Genomic DNA, 25,939 nt, shown 5'->3' on the forward strand with positions numbered 1-25,939 from the left:
GGCCTTAGGAAAAGCACTGTAACCATTCTGGGTCTTGTTATCCTGCCTCAGATGGTACATCCAGTGCCATATAGGGTGGTTGATGATGCTGAAATTAGGTGATGCACGTAAGGCACTAACACAATACATGCTAGTTATCTTCCTAAGGAAAGCAGAATGGTTAAAGTTGGGGGACAAACCTTTGCTTCCAGACTGACTACCAGTGTTTGGGGATTTATTGGTCCCTGGCCTGAGGCGGTCACTGAACAAAGGTACTAGGGGAGGGATCTTGGGTGTGAGCTATCTATTATGGTTAATATATGGCAAGAAGGACAGAAGTGGAAGGTGATGTCAGCTTTCTCCTTAGATGCATTCAGCCAAATTGTACAGGGACTTTTATTTTGGTGGTCAAGGGCTAGGAAGTTGAAGAGGGATCTGGAGCAGGTGGCTGTGTGTCTCTCAGGTCCTTGGTGGCCTTCAACACCTGCTGGCTTCTGAGTCGTCTGTGTCTGTCCAGGGTGATTATGAGAAACTGAGATCCCTGTGTGCAGCTGACTCTAAGCAGGTCCTCACTCAGTCCCACTCCTTAGGCCTTTAAGACAGAGTATAGGGTCTCTTCCTGGGGGCCCTCTTGGGGAGGCGGGTGGGGAGGCGCTGCTGGTGAGGTCAAGCTGGAGAGGGCGAGGGAGGCATACAAGATGCCGTCATCCTGGGGGAGAATGGAAAGGGGAGGGTGTTAGGCAGCAGAGGCGGAGCTGTCCCTTCTCAGAGCCGCAGTCCCACAGCTGATGCCCTGCCGAAACCACAGTCCCCCTGTTCTTCCACCCCACCTTCTCCAAACTTCCCTTTAATTCTTTCAGGCCCTAATCTGAGCTGCTTACCTTGGTGTCCAGCTTGGGGCCTGTATGTTGTCCTAGAAAAAATCAAGATGTGCCAGGGTTAGGTGGCCTGGCAGCAAGGGTAGAGAAGTGGGCAGGGGGCTCCAGTAGTGAGGTCATCTTTAGGTCAGGAACAGGGTCTGGGGGAGGGTGGGTGAGGTGGGGGAGAGAGGAGGATGCTGAGGGCACGTGTGTAGGGAGGGGGTGTGTGGGGGGAAGGACGGCCCAGGTGGAGAGCGGGGATGATGGCGGCAGGACCTACCTTTATTCCCAGTGTTCTCGTATTTCTCCTCCGGGTTTTGGAAGGATCCCCTGTGTGGGAACAGGAGGGGGGCGATGTGTCAGAGGCTGGGCAGAAAAGAGTTACCACCTGCATCGGACTGGTTCTCTTGGTGGGGGCTCTGTGACCTGCCTGGACACACTCGGAAGATGAAGGCAGAGGATTGAGGCTCTCAGAAGGAGACTGCCTGGACGGGGTTGAGGGGTCATTTGCGGTGTAGCCCTGTCTCTGAGTGCTGACTGAGGTGGGTTGCTCTGGAGAAGCGGCTTTACTGCAGGGGCACAGGGAGGAGAAGCAGGAGGGGGAGCTTCTGTTCGCTCTGCCGCAGCACCTCAGTTAAAACTGGAGCCTGAGAACCAGGAAGCTAATCTCAGGTCCCCTGGGCGGTGCTCAGGCCTTGGTCCCTAGAGGAGATGCCATCACCATGGGGAGGGGTCCGAGGAGGGCAGCTGTCAAGAGTCAGGAGGGAGAGAAAAGAGGGAGGGGCTGAGAGAAGGAAAAGCCTGGAAGTGGAAGGAAAGATGGAGAAAGGGAAGAGGTGGGCCATGAGGAGGGTAAGAGCTCAGGAAAGGAAGAGGAGCTGGGGCCCGAGGAGAGGGAGCCAGGCTGGAAGCCAGGAGGGAAGTTGCTCTGAGAAAAGACAGAGGGCGGAGCAGCTGGAAGTCCCGCGTCACAGGGGAAAAGGACAGATTGGATGAGGGGCAAGAAAGAGGACAGAACGTGGAGGTGGTAGGTGTGTTCAGGAAGGATGAGGTGGAGAGAAACCAGGATGAACAGAGGAAAAGGCTGAGAACTGGGGGTGAAGGAGGAAAGAGGCAGCCAGAGAAAGACAAAGGGAGATGTTCTGGGAAAGAATCAGAGTGCTGGTCCACTGTTCTCGATTTTTTAAAGAGCTGGAGCCTCCGGAAGTGAAGAGCCTGGCCTGTTAAGGGGACTTGGGAGGGTGTGGATGGAGAGTCCAGGAGGGGAGGGGCTGTGAAAGGCTCCCCAGTGCTGTTCCCAGAAGGAAACTTCCTGCTTCACAAAACAGCACCCCCCTCCCCCCTTGGAGGAGAAGCGCTCACCTGGCTGGGGTTCTGGCTTTAGTCTGCAGACCTGTAGGGGGAGCAACAGTGTGTCAATGTGTCATCCATGGAGGCCTGTCTCCTGCCTGCCTTCTCTGCCCCGTCCCACTCTGAGCTCATCCTTGGAGAGACCAGAGCAGCGAAGCAGCTCGGCTGAAACCCACCTGGGAAAGGCCTGGGACTCTGAGCCTGCACCCAGCAGGCACCCTGAGGCTGCCCACTCCTGTCCTGCCTTGTCCTCAACACACATCAGGAGAGCAGCTCTTCCCTGCACCCTGCACCCCTTCACCTTCTGAACACATTGGACTTGCCCACTTCCCCCAACTCCAGTGACCTCTGCTCCACTCAGCCACACCCTGGGCCTCTTTTTTTTTTTTTAATCACTGGAGCTGAGACCTCTGACCTAGTAGATGCTAGTATCATTTTTATGCTACTACAGTCTTTCCTTCCAGCTCTCTTTTGTCATCATCCCTCTGTACCTGTGCTTAACCTCACTAACTCTTGTCTCTTGATGATCCACTTTCTTTCAGGTTATCCAGGCTCCCTGCTGAGTCCTCTCCTCTCCATCTCTGCCCCCTCACTGGCTCCTTGACCTCCTGTGTTCCCCTGTCCTTCTGCCACACTTGCTGACACATCTTCAATCCTGGATGTGTCCTAAGGCAGGGAATGCTATTTGCTTATCCCAATATCCATTTGCTTCTTCTTATTCAGTTACAGAACCTTGATTTTATTTGGAGTGGCAGTGTGCCCCCCTACAGATAGATATGGGACCTATGACTAAATATAGCCAGTGAGATATAAGGGGAAGTTGTAGGTAGGACTTTCAGGAAGGCTCTTTAAAAGGAGGACAGAGAGCTGGGTCATAGTCTTTTTGTCCTTTCCTCCTACATCCTGTTTCCTGTTTAGATTCACAAATAATGCCTGGAGTCCTAGCAGCCATCTTGCACCTTAAAGCAGCCTTCAGGATAGAAGTCAGTATCCAGGACAGTGAGCAGAAAGGTAGGAGCCTGAGTGCCTAAGGACGGTGTCCTCTGCTTTCTGGCTCCAGATCCTTTTAGATGAGGAAAAAAGAAACCCTCTGTGTTACTTAACCCACTGTTACTTCTGTTCTCTGATGCTAGCAGCTGAACACAACTTTTTTTCTTTGGCTGTGGCACGGCTTGCGGGATCTCAGTTCCCCAACCAGAAATCGAACCCAGGCCCTCAGCAGTGAAAGTACAGGGTCCAACCACTGGACTGCCAGGGAATTCCCTGAACATAACTTTTAATCAGCAATTCCTAAAGGTTTCTAAACCTGCATGGTTGAATACTGCTGAAAAAAAACATAGTCATGTGCCATGATGCTTGTACAGCTTTATGGCTTCTCATCTGAGTTGACCCTCAAATACCATCTTGCATTTCCTCAGTGACTATGTCACATTTTCGCTACATCTTGAACGTTCATCCTCACTCTCAGGACACAACCACTGTGGGTTTTGCTCTGCAGAGCTAAAATAACAATTTTAGAGTGACCCCAGCCTGGCCCACCTCTGGCCCTTCCACTGCAGACTCTGTATCTGCAAGGCCAAGCTGAGGTTGCCACTTTGCTTTATCACATTGCTGCTGGGATCAGAGGCTCTGGGGTGTGATTTCCAAGGTCTCCTTCTCTCATCTTCTGCCTCCTCCACAGCTGTGAGCTACTTAGAGTTCCCAGCATGGTTTCCTTCCCCTGGAAGGACAGTGACCTCTACAGCACCCTCACCACCTGGCTAATTCTTTTTCATTCTTTGAGACTTTTTGCAGGCGTCACTTCCTCTGGGAAGTCCTCCTTGATTACCCCTCCTTCCTCCCAACCTACCATAGCTCTTTGCAAATGAGGCCATTAGCCCTTGAGGCAACTGTCTTCCCCATATCCTCCTATCCCCCAGTTCCTTGAAAGCAGGGCCTGTGCTTTATTTACTTTTGCATCTCCAATTATAACCCAGACCCTGGAAAATGGGTGTCCAACCAGTGCTTGCTGAGTGGAGCCACCTTCCTGTCCCTTCTGTTCTGTCCTTACATTTCCCAGGGCAGACCCTCCCTACCCTTGCACCAAAAGGTGAGGACAAATGAGAAATGATTAAGTCAAATGAAAAGAACTGGAAACGATCATATTTGTGGAGAGGGATTGGTCTTGAGCGGTGGTTCCCAAACTTGACACACAAATACCACCTGAGGAGACCATTAAAAATGCAGATTCCCAAGCTCAGATCTCAAGCCCAGCAGGGATCTGCATTTTTAATGGGCACCTATGGTCATTCAGATGCAGGAGTGTTCTGAGAAACACCCAGCTGGGAATCCTGGGTAGAGATTGGGGGTCCCAGCCCACTTACCTTTGATTCTCTTCCACCTGAGGTACACAATCAGTCCCACAATTGCAGTTAGGAGCACAGCGCTGGCCAGTGCCAACCCAACTGTAGCTTCAGTACTCAAGGGCCAAGACCATGAACTCCTTTTGCCCTCTGGGACCCTGAGGCCAGATGTGGTGGTGATGGTGGTGGTGGGGCCTTGAATGTTTGTCTTGGTGGTTGTAGGGCCTTGATTTGTCTTGGTTGCTGGGAAGACATGAGAAATACACAAATTCTTCACTAAAGGGCTGGAGGTATCTGGGTGAAGCTGTCACATTTTGTTCCCTAGTTTGGGGAATGTGGGGGTGTGGGGAGCAAGTCTCTGAAGCTCTCCCACAGGGAGGGGAGTAACAAGGGCAGATGCTGGAAGCTCTGAATCCTCATCACTCTGTTTAAATCCTGACCCTACCACTGACCAGTGCTGTGATCTCAGAACCTCATTTCATCACCTACAAATAGGGACAACTAAGTCACAGGATCAAAAAAAATTATTGTGGTAAAATATATGTAACACAGATTTACCATTTTAACCATATTTAAGTGTATAGTTCAGTGACATCTAGTGTATTCACATTATCATGCAACCATCACCACCATCCATCTTCCGAAATTTTTCATCTTTCCAAACTGAAACTCTGTCCCCATTAAACACCAGCTCCTTATTCCCCCTTTCCCCAGCCCCTGGCACTCACCATTCTACTTTCTGACCCTAAGCATTTGACTACTCTAGGTACCTCATAGAAGTGGATTCAAACAGTATTTGTCATTTTACATGATTGTCTTAATATGTGAGAAAACATCTGTAAAGCACCTAATGTATATTGGAAATATATTATTACGGTTAAATTAATATGTACTGAACTTTAGTTCCTACACACAGATTGTATCTTTGTAGATGTTTAAGGCACCATTAAAAAATTGACATAATACTAAGCCACATACAGAAAATCCAACTCCATTAAAATCTTCAGGTTAGTGTGGACTGAATTTTCTGTCTGCTTGTAGAAATTAATAATAAAAGTGTGAATCCCATCACTCAGTTGAGATAAAAAATTTTAAGTTCTTAGTCAAAGAAATATATATAATGACATGCTATTTAGAAAATAAAAACAAGAGCAAGGTGTATTTTTTAAAAACTCCTGGAATATGACTAAACCACACTCTAAGCTAAATTCATAGTATTAAATGCTGTAATTATTTAAAATGGGAAGAAATTTTAAAAATGAATGAAAAGTCAATTTCCAAAGAAAAAAATTACCAAACAGAGAGAAGCCAGCTCTAAGGAAACTCATAGTTTGAAAGTAATGAAAACCTGTGTTGGAATAAACGTTTTTATGAAACAGAACAGCAGAAGGAGTAACAAATACAGGAAGTGGTTAGAGAAAAAACAAACAAGAAGACAGGTAAGACTCCTGCAAATCTAACAACCACAAAGAGTCTGTTGAAATCATGAGTGAGTGTGTGCTCAATCATAGGCTGATAATTTTAAAAATTTTCTGTGAAATTGATGATTTTCTGAGACAAATAATAATTTGTGTGTGTGTGTGTGTGTGGTACGCGGGCCTCCCACTGTTGTGGCCTCTCCTGTTGCGGAGCACAGGCTCCGGATGCGCAGGCTCAGCAGCCATGGCTCACGGGCCTAGCCGCTCTGTGGAATGTGGGATCTTCCCAGACCGGGGCACGAACCCGTGTCCCCTGCATCGGCAGGCGGACTCTCAACCACTGCGCCACCAGGGAAGCCCCAAATAATAATTTTTAAAAATGGATTTAAGAGGGACTTCCCTGGTGGCGCAGTGGTTAAGAATCCACCTGCCAAAATGTAGGGGACACGGGCCCAAGTCCTGGTCTGGGAAGATCCCACAGGCCACGGAGCAACTAAGCCTGTGCGCCCCAACTACTGAAGCCTGCGTGCCTAGAGCACGTGCTCCACAATAAGAGAAGCCACCACAATGAGAAGCCCGCACACTGCAACGAAAAGTAGCCCCTGCTCACCGCAACTAGAGAAAAAGCCCGTGCGCAGCAACGAAGACCCAACACAGCCCAAAATAAATAAATAAAATAAATTTAGAAAATTTATTTTAAAAATGGGTTTAAGAAATAGTAAACTTTAACTTATGGGTAGACAAAGAAGAAATTGAGAACACTATTAAAGAACTACCTTTCGTAAAGATTTCAAGCTCAGGAGATTTAATGGGAAAATTCTTGTGAAAATTTAAGGAACAGATAATTCCCAGATAGATGATTCTAGAACAGAAAAATATGGAAAAGTATGCAATTCCAATTCATTTCGTAAAAAGATAACCCTGATGCTAATATCCATTCATAATTTTTAGAAATGTAGATTAAAAGAATAAAAGGCTGTTTTTGTTTTTGCGTTTAACTGACCTGAGTGGGGGAAAATACCCAGTATTGACACAATGGGACACAATTGACACAAAGGCACAACTTTTGGGAATGCATTTCGGAATATCTATCAAAATGTAAAATGTGTGTGCATGCCCTTAGACCCAGTGATTTCTGTGCTAGGAAATTATCCTATGGAAATGCTGGTACAAGTGTTCAAAGGCCTGTGTTTAAGGGTATTCTCTGCAACTTTGTGATATGACAACAACCTAAATGTCTTTAAATATGAGAGTGATTAAATAAATTATGATCCATTGCTACAGTGGGAGACCATGCAGCCATTTAAAAAGATAGGTGTAGGGGGTGCCCTCAAGATGGTGGAGAAGTAAGATGTGGAGATCACCTTTCTCCCCACAAATACATCAAAACTACATCTACATGTGGAACAACTCCTACAGAACACCTACTGAATGCTGGCAGAACACCTCAGTCTTCCCAAAAGGCAAGAAACTCCCCACGTACCTGGGTAGGGCAAAAGAAAAAAAGGAAAAACAGAGACAAAAGAATAGGGACCGGACCTGCACCTCTGGGAGGGAGCTGTGAAGGAGGAAAAGTTTCCACATACTAGGAAGCCCCTTCACTGGCGGAGACGGGGGTGGGGGTGGGGGCGGGGGGGAAGCTTTGGAGCCATGGAGGAGAACGCAGCAACAGGGATGCAGAGGGCAAAGTGGAGAGATTCCCACACAGAGGGTCGGTGCTGACCAGCACTCACCAGCCTAAGAGGCTCGTCTGCTCACCCGCCAGGACAGGCTGGGGCTGGGAGCTGAGGCTCGGGCCTCGGAGGTCAGATCCCAGGTAGACGACTGGCATTGGCTGCATGAACACAGCCTGAAGGTGGCTAGCGCACCACAGCTAGCCGGGAGGGAGCCTGGGAAAAAGTCTGGACCTGCCTAAGAGGCAAGAGACCATTTTTCAGGGTGTGCAAAGAGAGGGGATTCAGAACACCGCCTAAATGAGCTCCAGAGATGGGCGCGAGCCACGGCTATCAGCACAGACCCCAGAGACAGGCATGAAATGCTGAGGCTGCTGCTGCAGCCACCAAGAAGCCTGTGTGCAGGCACAGGTCACTATCCACACCCCCCGGGAGCCTGTGCAGCCTGCCAGTGCCAGGGTCCCGTGATCCAGGGATAGCTTCCCTGGGAGAACACATGGCACACCTCAGGCTGTTGCAATGTCATGCTAACCTCTGCTGCCGCAGGCTCACCCCGCATTCTGTACCCCTCCCTCCCCCCTGGCCTGAGTGAGCCAGAGGCCCCTTATCAGCCGCTCCTTTAACCCTGTCCTGTCTGGGTGGGGAACAGATGCCCTCAGGCGACCTACACACAGAGGCAGGGCCAAATCCAAAGCTGAACCCAGGAGCTGTGTGAACAAAGAAGAGAAAGGGAAGTTTCTCCCAGCAGCCTCAGGAGCAGCAGATTAAATCTCCACAATCAACTTGATGTACCCTGTATCTGTGGAATACCTGAATAGACAACGAATCATCCCAAAATTGAGGCAGTGGACTTTGGGAGCAACTGTAGACTTGGTGTTTGCTTGCTGCATCTTATTTGTTTCTGGTTTTATGTTTATCTTTATTATTTAGAGCTTATTATCATTGGTAGATTTGTTTATTGCTTTGGTTGCTCTCTTCCTTTTTTTATTTTATATATATATAAATATTTTTTCCTTTTTCTCTTTTTGTGAGTGTGTATGTGTATGCTTCTTTGTGTGATTTTGTCTGTATAGCTTTGCTTTTGTCATTTGTCCTAGGGTTCTGACTGTCCATTTTGTGTGTGGGGTTTTTTTTTTTTATTTTTTAGTATAGTGTTTAGTGCTTTTATCATTGGTGGATTTGTTTTTTGGTTTGGTTGCTCTCTTCTTTCTTTCTCTTTTTTTAATTTTTAATAATTTTTTTCTATTTTAATAACTTTATTTTATTTTTTTCTTCCCTCCCATCCATCCTTCCTTCCTTCCTTCTTTCCTCTCTCTCTCTCTCTTTCTTTCTCTTTCTTTTTCTCCCTTTTCTTCTGAGCCGTGTGGTTGACACTGTCTTGGTGGTCTGGCCGGGTGTCAGGCCTGAGCCTCTGAGATGGGAGAGCTGAGTTCAGGATATCGGTCCACCAGAGACCTTCTGGTCCCACGTAATATCAAATGGTGAAAGCTCTCCCAGAGATTTCCATCTCAACGCTAAGACCCAGCTCCACTCAACGACCAGCAAACTACAGTGCTGGACATACGCCAAAAAACTAGCAAGACAGGAACACAAATGCACTCATTAGCAGAGAGGCTGCCTAAAATCATAATAAGTTCACAGACACCCCAAAACACACCACCGGACATGGTCCTGCCCACCAGAAAGACAAGATCCAGCCTCATCCACCAGAACACAGGCACCAGTCCCCTCCACCAGGAAGCCTACACAACCCACTGAACCAACCTTACCCACTGGGAGCAGACAGCAAAAACAACGAGAACTATGAACGTGCAGCCTGCAAAATGGAGACCCCAAATGCAGTAAGTTAAGCAAAATGAGAAGACAGAGAAATACACAGCAGATGAAGGAGCAAGGTAAAACCCCACCAGACCAAACAAATGAAGAGGAAATAGGCAGTCTACCTGAAAAAGAATTCAGAGTAATGATAATAAAGATGATCCAAAATCTTGGAAATAGAATGGAGAAAATACAAGAAACGTTTAACAAGGACCTAGAAGAACTAAAGAGCAAACAAACATTGATGAACAGCACAATAAATGAAATTAAAAATTCTCTAGAAGGAATTAATAGCAGAATAACTGAGGCAGAAGAACGGATAAGTGACCCGGAGGATAAAATAGTGGAGATAACTACCACAGAGCAGAATAAAGAAAAAAGAATGAAAAGAATTGAAGACAATCTCAGAGACCTCTGGGGCAACATAAAATGCACCAACATTCGAATTATAGGGGTCCCAGAAGAAGAAAAGAAAAAAAAAGGGACTGAGAAAATATTTAAACAGATTATAGTTGAAAACTTCCCTAATATGTGAAAGGAAATAGTCAATCAAGTCCAGGAAGCACAGAGAGTCCCATACAGGATAAACCCAAGGAGAAACACGCCAAGACACATATTAATCAAACTATCAAAAATTAAATACAAAGAAAAAATATTAAAAGCAGCAAGGGAAAAGCAACAATTAACATACAAAGGAATCCCCATAAGTTTAATAGGTGATCTTTCAGCAGAAACTCTGCAAACCAGAAGGGAGTAGCAGGACATATTTAAAGTGATGAAAGGGAAAAGCTTTTGATTTCTCCATCGACAGATGAATGGATAAAGAAGATGTGGCACATATATACAATGGACTATTACTCAGGCATAAAAAGAAATGAAACTGAGTTATTTGTAGAGAGGTGGATGGACCTAGAGACTGTCATATAGAGTGAAGTAAGTCAGAAAGAGGAAAACAAATACTGTATGCTAACACATATATATGGAATCTAAAAAAAAAAAAAAGGTTCTGAAGAACCTAGGAGCAGGACAGGAATAAAGATGCAGACATAGGGAATGGACTGGAGGACATGGAGAGGGGGAAGGGTAAGCTGGGACTAAGTGAGAGAGTGGCATGGACATATATACACTACCAAATATAAAACAGATAGCTAGTGGGAAGCAGCAGCATAGCACAGGGAGATCAGCTCGGTGCTTTGTGTCCACCTAGAGGGGTGGGATAGGGAGGGTGGGAGGGAGACGTGAGAGGGAGGAGATATGGGGCTGTATGTATATGTATAGCTGATTCACTTTGTTATACAGCAGAAACTAACACACCATTGTAAAGCAATTATACTCCAATAAAGATGTTTAAAAAAATAAATAAATAAAAAGATAGGTGTAGATGTATATGTGTTGAAGTGGAAAGATACTTGAGGTCCATGAAGTAAACATAGCAAGCTGAAGAGCAGAAAAGTATGCAGTTTGATTCTGTTGTGTTCCATCTCTATATATCTGTAACTATATCTACATCTGTAGAGACAACATTTCTGCAGAAAGAGATAATGGCTGAGAGATAAAGTGGAGAGAGGAACTTGTTTTTCATTTGATTCCCTCTGTGTGTTTGACCATTTTTAAAACTATGCACAAGTATGTATTACCAGTACTTTTATTATTTTAAAACGTAATATTTATTTTTATATAAGTTGTATAGGCACATAATTTAAAGAATCAACAAATTCCCTACAGGTTATAAAAACAGCACCCCCTGCATAAGCCTCCTCACTCCTTTCCCACTCCCCAGATGGAACTATTTTCAGCAACTTTAGCTATTTTTTGTCATTAACCTCATATTTCTAAGTCACTGGCTTTTACTGCTATTGTTTGACCTTGTTGTTTTAGGTAGTATCTAGTCCTTCCTACTATTGAAATCCAGGATTTAGATCTCTTACACCCCCTTTTCTTCATCTTACTCAACATCTCAGCGTTTGATATACTCCCTTTCATGAAACATGTTCTTCACGTGGCATCTGGGACACCATCTCTCTTTGTTCTTCTCCTGCCTCACTAGCAGCTCCATCTCAGTTTTCCTTGATGATTCCTCCTTGTCTTCCCACCTGTAACCATCAGCGTTCAGTGCTGGGACCTCCTCTCTCTACACTCACTTCCCAGATAATCTCATCCTGCCCTATGGCATTAACCACCAGCCATACACAGAAAACTCCTGAACTTACACATCCAGCCATCTCTCCCCTTGCACTTGGAGTCATATATATCTCACTGCCTCCTCACACCTCCTCTTGTTTGTCTGGTAACATCTCAAATTTAAGATGTTCAAAACAGAGCTCTTCATTTCTTCTCAAACCTGTTCTTCCCTCAACTCCCCCTCTCAGTAAATGGAACCCCATCCTTCAAGATGCTCAGGCCAAAGGCCATAGAGTCATCCTTGCTTCTTTCTTTCTCTTCTCCCATCATCTGCAAATCCTGTCTGCTCTGTCTTCAGAATATAACCAGCATCTGGCAACTTCTCACCTGCCATAGCTGACACCCTAATCAAGCCTCACCATCTCTCACCAGTCTCCCCGCTTTGACCTTGGTCATCTGTGCAGTCTTATTCTCCACACAACAGCCGGAGGGACACTTTTACAATGTAAATCCAATCACGGCGCTCCTTTGCAGGAAACCCTCACCTGCTCCCATCACTCTTGGAGTCAAAGCTCTCTCCTTGGCTTTCAAAGCCACACGAGACCTGCCTGTTCTGCCCTCACCTCCTGCCACCCTCAACCTCTTCCTCTGTTGCAGATACACTTGTCCCACCTCACGGCCTTTGCCCTTGCTGCTCCCTCTTGACTGGAACCTTCTTCTCCAGACCTCTCCCTCACTTCCTGCACATCTGTGCCTAGGCTGGATTTTTTTGCTCATTTCTTCAGATCCCTCCCCAGCTCTTCTCCACCCTGCTTGGTGCCTTTGGAGGCTGGTCTTAGTGGACTCCAGCCATGGGCTCAGGGGGAGAGGAGAGTGAGTCAGGGCATAGCCCTTGGGTCCCTCCCTGATGGGCATTGTATTAGTCAGTGTTCTCCAGAGAAACAGGAACCAACAGGATATACAGAGAGAAATAGTTTTAACATGAGGGATTGCTTCTTCAATTATGATGGCTGAGAAGTCCCACGCTCTGCCATCTGCAAAGGGGAAGGTTCAGAAAGCTGGTGGTGTCGTTCCAGTCCAAACCCAAAAGCCTGAGACTACGGGGGCAATGGTGTAAGTCCCAGTCTAATTCCAAAAGCCCGAGACCATGAATTCTGATGTCTGGGTGCAGAAGAAGATGGATGTCCCAGCTCAAGTGGAGAGCAAGTTGGTCCTTCTCCTACTGTTTTGTTCCACTCAGGCCCTCAAGGGATTGTCTGGTGCCCACCATCTGCTAATCTCCTCTGGAAACATCCTCACAGACACACTCAGAAATAATGTCTTAGCAGGTATCCAGTCAAGTGGACACAGAACTAACCATCACGGGCATGTGGACTCTCTCTCCCCAGAGGCCACAGCTCCTCTCTGGGTCCCAGTACCTACTTACTTCCCTGCTTCTTAGGCCTGTGGCTGGTCCCAGGTGTCTCACTGTCCCTGACTGGTTCCCTACCCTGTGCCCCCCTTAAAACTCTCCTCAGTTACCCTGTTTGAGGAGCTGCCTCCTGCCGGGACTCTGACAATGTCCCCATGGCCTTCCGTGTTCCATCTGAATAAAGCAGCACCCCCAGCCCCTCTATCCACAGATTCTACTCCATTTTCCTGCTTTTCTCTTCTCACCACCACCTGACACACAGAATAAATTTGTTTGCTTTTTTTGTTGTATTCTCAAGCGTAAGTTCTATTGTTAAGGACATTTTCATTTTGTTTTGTCTTAACTGCTTTATCCCAGTGCCCAGATTAGGACTTGACATATAATAGGCACTCAGTCAGTACTTGTTATTTCATTTGTTAAATGAATAAATGAAATAATTTTCCCTTGGAATTTCACAACATTCAACCTCTGTCTTCCAGCTTCCTCTATTGCTACTGAGAGAGTCAAGCCACTCTGATTCCTAAATCTCTTTATGTGGCCAGTTTATTTCCTCCTTGGAAATGTATTGTATCTTCCTTTATCCCTGGTGTTTTGAAATTTCATGTTGCAGTGGCCCAGGGTTGGTCGCTTTATTTTTATCCATTTTGCTGGGTTCTTTCATTCTGGAAAATTTCTAGAGTAATTTTGTTGATAATTTCTTCCCCATGGGCTTCTTTTTTCTCTGTTTTTAAAACTCTATTATTCAGGGGTTGGAACTCTTGGACCATTTCTCAATTTTTCTTATCCTTCCTTATAATTCCTATATTAAATTTCTATGGCTGCTATGACAAATTGCCACAAACTGGGTGACTCTAAACAACAGAAGTTTACTCTCACAGATCTGGAGGCCAGAAGTCAGAAATCAAGGTATCAGCCACGCTGCACTCACTCAGGAGGCTCTGAAGGGGAATCTGTTCCTTGCTTCTTCCAGCTTCTTGGGGCTGCTTCATTACAGTCTCTGCTTCTGTGGTCACACTGCCTTCTCTTCCATCTGTGTCAAATCTCCCACTGCCCCTCTCTTATAAGGACACTTTTATTAGTATTTAGAGCCCACTCAGATAATCCCAGATAATCTCATCTCAAATTCCTCAACTGAATCACATCTCCAACAGTATAAGGCAGTATTCACATTATTCAGTATAAAGTTCTGGGGATTAGGATGTGGACATGACCTTTGGGGGCTGCTGTTCACCCACTACAATATCCAAATCTTTGCATTTTTTTCTACCTTCTGAGACATTTCCACAAACTTCATCTTTCAATTATTTATTGAGTTTTCCATCTTTGCTAGTATACCTCTAATTTCCAAGATCTTTTTTTTTTGTTTCAGAAGCTCCTTTGTAAAGCACCCTTTTGTGTTATATACATGAAATTCCTTAACTTTCTGAGGATGATAGTTATTTGAAAATTTTAATCTCCTTTCATTATTTTGGATTCTTCCAGATGCCCTTTCCCCCCAGATTGTTCTGTTCTCTGCATTTCATGGGAAAAGCATTCTTTAAATGTTTAGTTCAGTCATTTTTAAAACAGCTTCTGTAGCCTCAAGCAACCTGGGCACAGCTGAGGTGAGGGTACAATCCTTCATGCAGGGGATTTGGTGCAAGGCCGAGACCCCAATCACCTTACCCCTTTGGCTCCCAGCACGCAGGAAGCTGTGTGTGTTATAGCAGAAAAGGCATGTCAGTTAGTGGGCTGTAGAGTGTGATCTGTTAGATTTCTAGATCTTTTCAGGCCCATCAGATAGATATCCCAGAGAAGAGTCTCCTAATATTCTGCCCTTGGTGGGTGGGTTGTGGGTACCAGCCTGGCTACCTGCATCCTGGGAGGCTCCCACAGGGGTCAAGTTGTTTAAGGTCTCATCAGTTCACCAAATCTCCAGATTTAAGAAATAAATCCTTGTCGCCAGTTAGGCCCCAGGGTACTCCCCACAGGCTCCTTGTGGATTATCGTTTCTAGAAAGCAAATAACCACTCTTTGGCTGGGGTGGTGGGTGGGGGTATGGAGGTGTCTCTGCTTCTTAAATACATTTCAACTAGTCCTCTAGTTTTCAGACCCCCTTCCACCCCCAGTTTCACGAGTACTAGGAGCTGCCATTCCTGACCCTTTAAAGGGTTTTGCAGTGTAAATCGCCTTCCTTCTGGGTGTCGCTGCTGGTGGCTTAGGGTTTAACTCCTCTGGTCTCCTGAGCCAGTTACATTAGTCTATCTGTTTCCAGCGTCCTCAGTTTTGTTTTTGTTCACCTGGATTGCAAATACTTTGTCCTTGTGGGTTTTTGTCTTAAAAAATTCCCTTTGCTGTCATTTTAGTAGATTTTGGGAGGGAGTGGAGGTAAACATGTGCATACAACCCAGCATCTTGGCCAGAATTTATGCATTACTTTTAAAATGAAACATAACAAGTATACATTTTTTAAAATGTTGCACATTAATAATAAAAGTAGAGAATAGGAAAAAGTCTTGTGAGGTATTTACATGATCTTTGGAAGAACATTACAAAGGTTTACTGAGGGATATAAAATAGGACCCGTTCCTCAGTGAGAAGATTGCACATCATACTGATTTCAGTTTCTGTCAATTGCTTTATAGGTTTAATGCAATTCTTATTTAAAAAATCAACATAAGCATTTTTCTAGGTACTTGGCAAACTTATTCTAACAGTTATGTGGAAGAATAGGTGGGCAACAATAATAAAGTTTTTGAGGAAGAAATATGTGGTTGTGATGGAAAAAGTCTTAACAGTCATTGAAACATGATAAAGTTATAATAATTAAAACAGTGTCGTACTAATATAAGAAAACACAGACTAGTGAAACAGAATAGACAGACCAGAAATGGATGCTATTCTACAAAAGAACTTAAAAGCTAGGCCTATGAATCAATGGAAAAAAGAAAAAATATTCAATAACTGAAGTAAAGACAACTGATTTGTTTCTTGGCATAAAGATCAACTTAGTTCTTTATCTCACACCATATACCAAAATAAATTCTCACTATGTTGAAGAATTTTATTATGAAAAGTAATCAAATCTTACAAAAATTAGGAAAAAATATTTTCATTCCAAGTGGGATGTGGGGTTTTCAGCTTAGAAATAAAAGAGAAAAACTACAAATGAGAATATAATTAGATTTGGCTACAAAAGTAAACCGTTTGTAAAAAAAAATTAATAAGCCAATCTCAAACTTATGAGATATGTTTGCTACAGATATTCCTTTGGTGTGATTTTTTGCATGGTGGTACTTCACTGGGATTAAAAACATTTCTTTTTATTACTTTCTTGTATCTTTTAAAAAGTAATGAGCATGACCATCCAATTAATTGAATTAATTGAAAAAAATTAACTTATTGATGAAAAAACTCAGAGTAAGTGTGACTGAAACACAGAAATGAGAAAAAGAAGGAAGAATTAGGAAAGGAAGAAGAGGGATTTAAGGCGAGACGAAGTCCCTCAGAAAAGGCCATTTAAGGAAATACGGACGAGGTGCAGGAAATATTAATCCAAGGCTGTCTTGCTTAATTCAGGTTGTGAGTCACTATCTATTTGCTTTAAAACGAGCATAGTGGTCAAGAAGGGGCAATGGTTTTCTGAGGGGGAGACACGGGGAGTGTCCATCCCAGCCGGGAGCAGAAATTCATCACTGATGCTGCTTAGAATTGCCAGCACAAGTGATTATAAAAATCAAACAATCGTAGATGATTTTCAAAAAAAATAATCTACAGACAACACACCTCTTTATTGTCTGTGCCTGGGGGAGAACCCCTCACCTCTGCCCTGGAGTCAGATACACTGAGGTTCAAGTTCCAACGCTCCACTGAATGACAGAGGGAGATCCGTTGATGCTACACGTCCATTATTAGGTGAAAAATAGTCAAAACAAGATGATCAGGTCAGTACCTGAGGCCAAGCGGCTCATGGTTAAGAGAAGAGGCTCTGGGGTTAAACTGGGGTCAAACCCCACCTGCACCAGGAGTGACTTCGGGCAGGTGTTTGCTGTGCGAGCCTCGGTCTCCCTTCCTGTAACAGGAGGATGGCAGAAGGGCCGACTGTTACCGGGGTCGTGGGGAAGGTTAGCTGGGGTTCAGCTGGGGTGACGCTGCCAAGGTGTCCAGCCGGGACGCAGGGCACAGTCAGCAGGAGCTGCCGTTACCGCTGCTGCTGCCTCGTCATGACCAGGACAGAGGAGCAAGATCAGGGTGAACGACGGGGACAGTGTGACTAGAACCACACAGGGAGAGGTGGAGGGAGGCAAAGAGGTAAAGAGGATGGAAGCGGGGCAAGAGGAGATGGGAACGAGATGGGATGGGGGTGGGAGCGTTGAGGGCCACGTTCTGGGGAGCAGAGCAGCAGAAGGAAGGGGGAGATGGGAAACAGGTGATGGGGACACGGGACGCCTCGGGCCACCATTGGTGGCCACCACACACCTACTGTGTGTGTGGGCTGAGCTCATGGCCGTGGGGAGACAGACATGGGGTAGCTGAGCCTCCACACATGGACACACGACAAAGGGGAGGCGGCCACATCCCAAAGATGTCAAGTCACCTGGAGGACATGGGGTGAGGGCAGGGGAGCGTGCAGCCCCAGCTTGGAGCAAGAAAGGAGAAGAGCTGGGAGCCCAGAGGGCGGAGGCCTGAGGATGAGGGAGGGCGCTGGATCTGGAGGGCAGAGAGGAGGATGGGCAAGGGAGGCAGCCCAGGGCTGGGGTAGATTAAGGTGAAAAGGGGTTGAGAGAGGCCTGGGGAGGAGTAGAGGGGGCAGGGAGAGGAGTTTGAGAGAAGAGAGGAAGAGGGGGCCTGGGCCAGGCCTGGGAGACAAGACCCCAGTGGCCTCCAAGAGCCTCAGGCAGGACAGCTGGACTCACTGGGGGTGATGGTGAGTGTGGTTCCCTCGATGGACTGCCACATCTGCTTGCCTTGTCTCAGTGTGCGCACCTCCACCCGGCAGAAGTATGTACACTCATCCTCCCTCCGCAGTTTCGAGATCTGAAGGGAGCCGTTCTTCCCACCCTTTTTCCAGTTCAGGAGGAGCCGGTCCTTGAAATCCTTATGGATGAACAGCGGGGTCGTGTTGTAGATGAACTCCCCATGGAAGTGTTTCCATCTCCAGGATAGTCTCACGTTGGGAGCCTTGTTTAATTCCCAGGAGTAATAGAAGGAGAAGGGGATGTGGATGGAGCCATCCTTGGAGGCTGAGAGTTTCTTTGGTTGGTTTATCCCATAGTCAGTGTTTGGATTGGGTTCTGCCAAGTGACCTAGAGGAGAGAGGGAGAGGGAGAGGGAGAGACTTTGAAGGTGACCCCAGACCGTCAGCCACCCTCACCTACAGGGGGATGTGTGACAGGTGGTAGGACTGGCCCTCTGGCCTGGGTGAGCCCCTCTCCAGGCTTGGGGCGGGGAGGAGGGTGCGGGGTTGGTGGGACCCGGCACTGTGGGACCAGCTCTTTGTTTGTTGGGGGTGGGAGGCCTGGCCGGCTACCCCAGGGGACACTTCTACAGACACCCAGCCATAGCCCCCCCCCCGGGGGGGTGGTCCCTGCGGCCCTGGGCAGACAGGACAGTCCCGGCCTCTCACCTGCCTGCAGAGATGCCAGGGGCAGCAGCAGGGGCAGCAGCAGGGGCAGACCCATGGCCTTGCCCTCCTCCCGGGATGAGAAGACAAGCAGAGCCTTCAAGGCCAGAGGGGAGGCCTGTGGAGGGGCCGCCTGTGGGGAGTCTCAGCACCAGGAGAGCGAGGACCAGGCTCCTTCAGAGGACTGAGGAGGGTAGGGGCCTTCCCCAAACCCACCCACCCCTGCCGTGACTGGCAGTTCCTTTATCAATCTGGCTTCTTTTCCTATATTGCAAAAGGGCCTCTCTGTGGTCAGTGCAAAGGGAACCATGACCTAGGGCTCCCTGCCCTCCTCTGCACACTGAGGGGCTGGTCCTGACCTGGGCCAGCTGGGGCCTCTCCTCTCTCCCTCAGCTCCCTGCCTCTGCCACCCCCTTGGCATCTCCTTAGGAGTCAATCTCTGTGTCTCTGTGTGTCTCTCTCTCCTTTTCTCTGCTTCTCTGAGTGTCTCTCTCCTCCCAGGGAAAGGGGTGACAGCAGGACCAGTTCAGGCTCCTTCAGGGAGAGGTCCACGGCCCTGAGTCCCTGCCCAGCTACAGCCCCTTAGAGAGAAGGAGGAGGAGGGAGCTGCTGGTGCTCAAGCCTCAGCCCCCAGCCCAGGCACCAGGGGCACCCAGCATGCTGGTGGTCTCTCTCTGCAGGTAGGGGACACTGCAGTGCCCGCTTCAGTCTCCAGGCAGAACCAAGGCCCAGCAGGCCCCTCCCGCCCTGCTCTGCTCCCTGCAGTCTCTCACCCTCCCTGAGGTGAGGAGGTGAGGGTGGGCGCAGGTTCCCAGCTACCCAGAGGGTGGGCCTTCTGGAGGCCACGCCTCCACCCAGAGATGCAGGACTGCATCTGCAGGGCCCTCTGTCCCCACACTCTACAAGGAGGACACCGGGGCTCAGACACGCCCTGCCCCACGCCCAAGACTCTGAGGTGGCGGGTCCAGGACTTCAACTCCAGTGTTTCTGAGCCCACAGAGCCTTCTGCTCCTCTGGATGCTTCCTCCTGGCTGCACCACAGAATCTCTGGGCCTCACCCTGTGAGTGCAGAGCTCTGGGGGCTGAGCCTGGAGGCTGTTTTTTTTTTTTTTTTTTTTTTTGCGGTACGCGGGCCTCTCACTGCCGTGGCCTCTCCCGTTGCGGAGCACGGGCTCCGGACGCGCAGGCTCAGCGGCCATGGCTCACGGGCCCAGCCGCTCCGCAGCATGCGGGATCTTCCCGGACTGGGGCACGAACCCGTGTCCCCTGCCTCGGCAGGCGGACTCTCAACCACTGCGCCACCAGGGAAGCCCCTGGAGGCTGTTTTTAATAACGCTTCTCAGGGGGTTCCATCAGCACCTGTGCGACCCTGGCTCATCAGGAGCCTTCCCTGGACAGAGGGGATGAAGGTCAGAGCAGTCATGATCCACCCTGGTGACAGTCCCTGGGACCCTCTCTGATGGAGGCCCTGCCCGCCTGTGACTGGTAGTGGGCGGGGTGAGAGACTGGGGGCTGGGAACTTTGGTGGCCCCCCAGGGCTGGCTGGGATGGAGGCTCTGCTCACCCGCTCTCCAGGATGGCATTGGCATTCGTTCACAGAATGGACCATGAGGGTGGGAGGACATGATTTGAACTTCCTTTTTCCTTTTCTCAGTTTTTTTCCCAATCCTAATAGAGTTTTTGCACAGTTCTCTCATGGCCAGCCAGGTAGTCCTGGCTTTTTCTCTATGTGCCTGCAGTTATAGGCCGCAGAGGACAGATTCTGCCCTTTCATGGAACCCTCTTGTCTGAGTCAAGCCCTAAACCTGCGTTTTCTCATTTTCAGCTTTACAACATTCTGTGGTGATGTATCCTTATGTCCATTTTACCCAGGAAGAAACTGAGGCCCAGAGCCTTAATGTCATGGAGAGTCCTAAACTCCCCCATTCCTGTTGGGGGAAGGGAGGATGAACTCCTGTCACCAATTCAGCCCAAGCGTCTTCCACAGTCCACAGGGAGGTGACCTCACTTACTCTGGTTCCCTCCAGGTCTGGATTTGGACCGCACTCAGGTCTGTCTGCCTCGTGAGTTTGGCACTTACCCAAGATTGCCCCTCCCCCACCAACCACCCCCATTAACCTCCCTCACTTCCCCTTCCTTCCACAGCCCATCCTGGGGGGTCATTCACTGTGCTTCATTCAGCTGGCCACTTCTCAGGGTCTGGGGAAACAAAGGCAGGAGGGATGTAAGTGTGGCCCCTAAGGTGAGGCAGGACACACGAGGCAAAGAAAAGAGCACAGGGAAGGGGGAGGGACAAAGGGCAAGGTCTTGGTCTCTGCTCTTTCCCATGGGCTGTCCATGGGCCTCTGCTGACATCAGCACTCTGTTTACTTCCTCTTGTTTTCCAGGCAGGGAGGGGCCCAGAGAAGGCTTCTCCTGCCCTGGTGGGTGCAAGCGTGCAGTGAGCCCTCCAGGAACTAGAGTCCAGCTGGGAAGGGAAGACTCTCAGCTTACTTCACTATGTGAAGCAAGTAGAGGGAGACCCAGGCCCCACAAAGTTGAAACAGGCAGGGATGACATCTCCCACTTCCTGTGTGTCAGGTGCTTTGCACTCGTGTTGACCATGTTTTCTTATTTGCTGTATTCTTGATGCTGTGACATCTGGGGCCTCACTGACCAGGGAGATACTGTCCCTCCCAGGCCTGCCAGTTCTTAGAAGAGCAGTGGACGTGCCCAGGAGCTCACCTGTCATATGCAAACCAACCAGTCCAGAGCCCACACTCCCCACCACCTCCTCCATCTGGCTCTTATGCTCCAGGAGGCCCATGTTCTTCTGCCGTATTCATCCCAGGGCCAGGTACCAGGCAACTAGGGACAGCCCCTAATCCCCAGAGCCCGCAGACATTATTCATACCAGCTGATCCTAAACCTGCCTGCTCTCCCTTGCCTTGTCTTTCTCACAGAACCTACAACAAAGGCTCCTGCCCATGTTTCCCCCTCCCTCCCTCTGCCTCCTGACTGACCCTGGTGCCTCCCTGCATGGCCCTGCGTGGAGTGCTGGGCATCTTGTTTTTATGGTTTTGTGAATATAAACTGCTTCCTTCATAACAGTCATTTGCATGTGTCACTTACCATACCTGATTAAAACAAATCCAGGTTATATTTTAAAATAGCTCTTAACTCTCCCAACAACCCCAGGAGGTAGGCAGGGTTTATTTTGATCCTCATTTTTATGCAGGAAGAAACTCAGGTCCCAAGTGAGATTATGAGATTCAACTGAGGTCGCATCGCATGTAAATGTCCGCTGCGGCGTTGGGTCTGAGCCCAGAGCCCGTGCTCCCTACCACTTCCCCACGCAGTGACGAAGGTCAACAGCCCTCTGGCCCCATTAACAGCCAACGCTTCCCTTTTCTGTGTTGTCTTCCTGCTACACAGGGAGAAGCTTGAGGACTGACTGGGACACTGGCGCAGGGGGCTTTGGGTCCTTGTCAGGTGGCACAGTGAGTGGGGCAGTCAGTGCTGACTGAATGTTTATGGAAGAAGGAGAGATCTTTAAAAGATGGGTATCTGTGTGATGATCCATGTAGCTTTCCAGGCCGTGTGCAGGGTCCTCAGTGTTACCTCATCCTGTCCTCACTGGGACCCTCCAGGGGAGGTACTGTTACTACCCCCACTTTACAGATGAGAAACCCGAGGCTCAGGGAAGGGAAGTCATCTACACCACAGTCGACTCCAGAGCCTGTGTCTGTAGTTCCTGCTTCTGTCATATTCACAAGTTTCATCTTTGTGGGACCGAGACTTCCTCTCTTGTCAGCCTCCTTTTCATGCCACCAGGATGCATTTCAGCTCCTGGTCAATCTGACAAATGCTGATTGGGCTTCTAGGAGATGAGAGCAGAGGGATGAGAACTGGGGATCAAAGGTTGACCCCCAACCTTGCTGAGCTCCCAGGCTGGGAGAAGTGAAGGATACCCAGAAGAATGGGACCAGGAGATCATTGTCTGCACTTCCCCTCAGAGCAGTGTGCTGGTACGTGTTCACCAAACCATCTCCAGAAAAGGAGTCCTGACTTGTAGGCTTTTCCAATTTCCAAGTGTCAAGTTAACTGTTGTAGGACTGACTGTTTGTGTGCCCCTCTCACCCCATATCCATATGTTGAAGCCCTAACCCCCAGTGTGGCTGTATTTGGAGATGCGCCCCTAAGGAAATGCTTAATGTTGAATGAGGTCATGAGGAGGGGGCCCTGGCCCAATAGGAGTAATGTCCTCATGAGAAGTGACCCCAGAGTGCCCCCTCTGCCTCCTCCACGAGTCTGCACTCAGAGGCCATTGTGAACACAGGGCAAGAAGGCAGCCGCCTACAAGCCAAGGAGAAGAGGCCTCAGAGTGAAACCTACCTTGTCAGCACCTGGATCTTGGGCTTCCCACCCTCCAGAACTGTGAGATATAAATTTCTGTTTTTTAGCCACCCTGTCTGTGCTATTTTTCTCTGGCAGCCTGAGCAGATAATACGGCTACCAATGTGAAATCACTGAATGTGAGTCAGGAGGAAATGTACAGTATGTGTCATTGTACAGCCTTCCCATCATGTGGATACAATAGCACAGTAATCTCGAGAGCATACGTAGTAGTGAAATATGGTGAAATAAGTAGGAAATGATGAGCTTCCCTCATTTTTAATATAATTTATTTAATTGTAAGTTTATATTATTTTATTTTTTCTTGATTAATATTTTTTGTTGTGTAAAATATACATAACATAAAATTTACCATTTTAACCATTTAAGTGTACAGTTCACTGGCATTAAGTACACTCACACTGTTGTCTACGTATTATTTAATTTTTAATAATGGCTGTGTTTAACAACTGGCTTGCAACATTCCTCCAAATTTAACAATCAGCTCTAGCACATCCCTGTCTGTGGGGTCTCCCCAGCAATCCTCAGGTTGCTTGGCAAATTTAGGATAAAAAGCCACAAAATTGTCTTATTTATGTGTATTTCACAGAATTCAAATTTATGATAAATTATGATTGATATATAAATCCTCCTTTTTCTTTCTCTTTCCCCTCACTCCCTCCCCTTCCTCCCTCCCTCCCTCTCTCTCTCTCTCTTTGTAATACCTTTTTAGTAATCTCTCACTCTGAAAGGCTGATAATTTGCTTCCAAGTCCTGAATTGGCAAATGGATCTCAGTTAAGGTCCTGAACACTGGATGCAGTTCATCACAGCCCACAAAACTTCACGTCATTGCATGTCACTGGTCCCTGGTATTTATCTGTTTTTGGTTTAAGACAACAGAAATTTATTCTGTCACAATTCTGGAGGCCAGAATCCACCATCAGGATGTCATCAGGGTCATATGCCCTCTGAAGCCTCTCAGAGAGGATGCTGCCCTGCCTCTTCCAGCTGCTGGTGCTCCTGGCAATCCTCAGCATTCCTTGGCTTGTAGACGCATCGCTTCAATCTCTACCTCCCCTGTCTATTTTTTAGTGTTACTATTGGGCTTCATTACATTCCTGATTCACAAAACTGGACCAATGGCTCTAGAGTGATCCACTGAAGGACAAAGCAAAATTGTGATGAAAAGAGTTAACACTGAAATGAACACAAGCATGTGAGGGCAGATGAGACGCCAGGGGAGCAGGGAGGGAGTTTGTATCTGCAGAGATGAGTGAGTGAGGGTGGTGACACCAAGGACCGAAGGAGAGAAAGGCATCTCCAAAATCCAGGGATGATATCTGAAAATTGGGAGTGGCCCACACCTCCGGTGCTTGTGCCCAGGACACAGTCTGTCATGGGACTTTATTAAACTGTGATCTCTGTAGAAAATTAATTAGGTACAAACAAAAAACAATGTTCCTCAGTACAAATTGGTGAATTTTGTTTCTAAAGGTGAAGAAGGTGGGACTTCCCTGGTGGCACAGTGGTTAAGAATCCGCCTGCCAGTGCAGGGGACACGGGTTTGATCCCTGGTCCGGGAAGATCCCACATGTCGCGGAGCAACTAAGCCCACATGCTGCAACTACTGAAGCCCACACACCTAGAGCCGGTGCTCCGCAACAAGAGAAGCCACTGCAATGAGAAACCTGTGAACTGCAAGGAAGAGTAGCCCCCGCTCGCTGCAACTAGAGCAAAGCTTGTGCGCAGCAATGAAAGATCCAACGCGGCCAAAAAAAAAAAAAAAAAAAAAAGGTGGAGAAGGTACCAAACCTTGAAGCATTACTCAGCTGTGCTTCCTGTAGCCTAACAGGGTAAAGTCCTCCTGTTGGGCCTCTGATGATAAGGCTGCCTCAATGTGCCGGATGTCTCCCCTTTTCCCTCCCGCGCCTACCCTGTGTGCTTGTCACCCTTGCCCTTACCCGGGGGTTGATGGACTATTGCCCCATTGTGCTCAGACAATGGGAGCAGCAGAAGGATCCTGATCAGAGGGAGGGAGGACAGTGAGGTCATTGAGGGGGTGTCTCCTGGCCCCTCCTGGGTGTGGCCCCCAGGGTGTGGTCAGGTTCACTGCGGGCTGGTCACCTTCCTTGTGGACCATAGGTTTGTCCCTACCAGTCATGGGTCCCTGGCCCAAGCACAACCAGAGGCCCACATGCCTTATGTCAAAATATTTGAGTCTGCTCATAATTTGCTTAGTGAGAGATGTGCTCTATCTCTGCCTTTCGAAGTAGATCATCTTAATACAAAACTAAGAAATATGTCTTTGTACCAGTGAAAGTTAGCAAAACAGAAACAACTGTATTTAAGTGTTATTGCGTGAGCCTCCAGTTTCTGTTAATATGTTGGTGATATTTGCAAGACTTTTAAATTAAAGACATACGGAATTCTTAAATTATTACATATTTATTTTGTGAAATTTATTTTTTTTCTTCTCCCAGTAAAATCACTAATTATGTTGTTACAATCAATACTTCACATAATTTGTTTTCCATTAACAGTAATGCCAAATTAGACAACACTTCTTGAATCATTGTAGTTCGGAGTTGGTTTTGGTTTATTCATTTCCGTTTGGAGAAACTTCTCTCTGTTGTGGCAGCCCCAACTAGGATCATCAGTACTTTTCTTAAAGGAACACTTAGATTGGGAAATGTCACACATTTAATGCGATATGTTCATGTGGTGCGGTGTGGTCACATATCAGAAGTTATTATTGCAGAAAATATTACAAAGTGTTTTTATTTCATGATCTAAATTATCAATTATGCCATGATTTTAATCACTTTAAAAAGCAACATTGGTAGTTTGCTTTATACATATGTCAAACCCATATATATTATATATTTTATATATGTATATATATACTGTATATATATATGTTCACACCCAGGCATGTATATAGATATATAATAGGACTTGTTTTAAGTTCTTCCATGCCATGTACAACTGT

General features: G+C 47.3%; 1 protein-coding gene across 1 annotated transcript; it reads right to left on the reverse strand.

The window, feature by feature from the left end:
- Window positions 1-549: 549 nt before the first annotated feature.
- LOC307063591 (paired immunoglobulin-like type 2 receptor alpha) lies at window positions 550-18,632 on the reverse strand (the record flags this gene model as incomplete). The annotated part of the gene is made up of 7 exons (XM_079719808.1): window positions 550-688; window positions 861-892; window positions 1,120-1,169; window positions 2,202-2,232; window positions 4,553-4,774; window positions 17,868-18,257; window positions 18,578-18,632. 7 exons carry the CDS (start codon window positions 18,630-18,632, stop codon window positions 566-568), a joined length of 903 nt encoding a protein of 300 aa, XP_079575934.1. The 3' UTR covers window positions 550-565.
- Window positions 18,633-25,939: the final 7,307 nt, after the last annotated feature.

Source organism: Hyperoodon ampullatus (genome assembly GCF_949752795.1).
Source record: "Hyperoodon ampullatus genome assembly, chromosome: 14".
NCBI lineage: Eukaryota > Metazoa > Chordata > Mammalia > Artiodactyla > Ziphiidae > Hyperoodon > Hyperoodon ampullatus.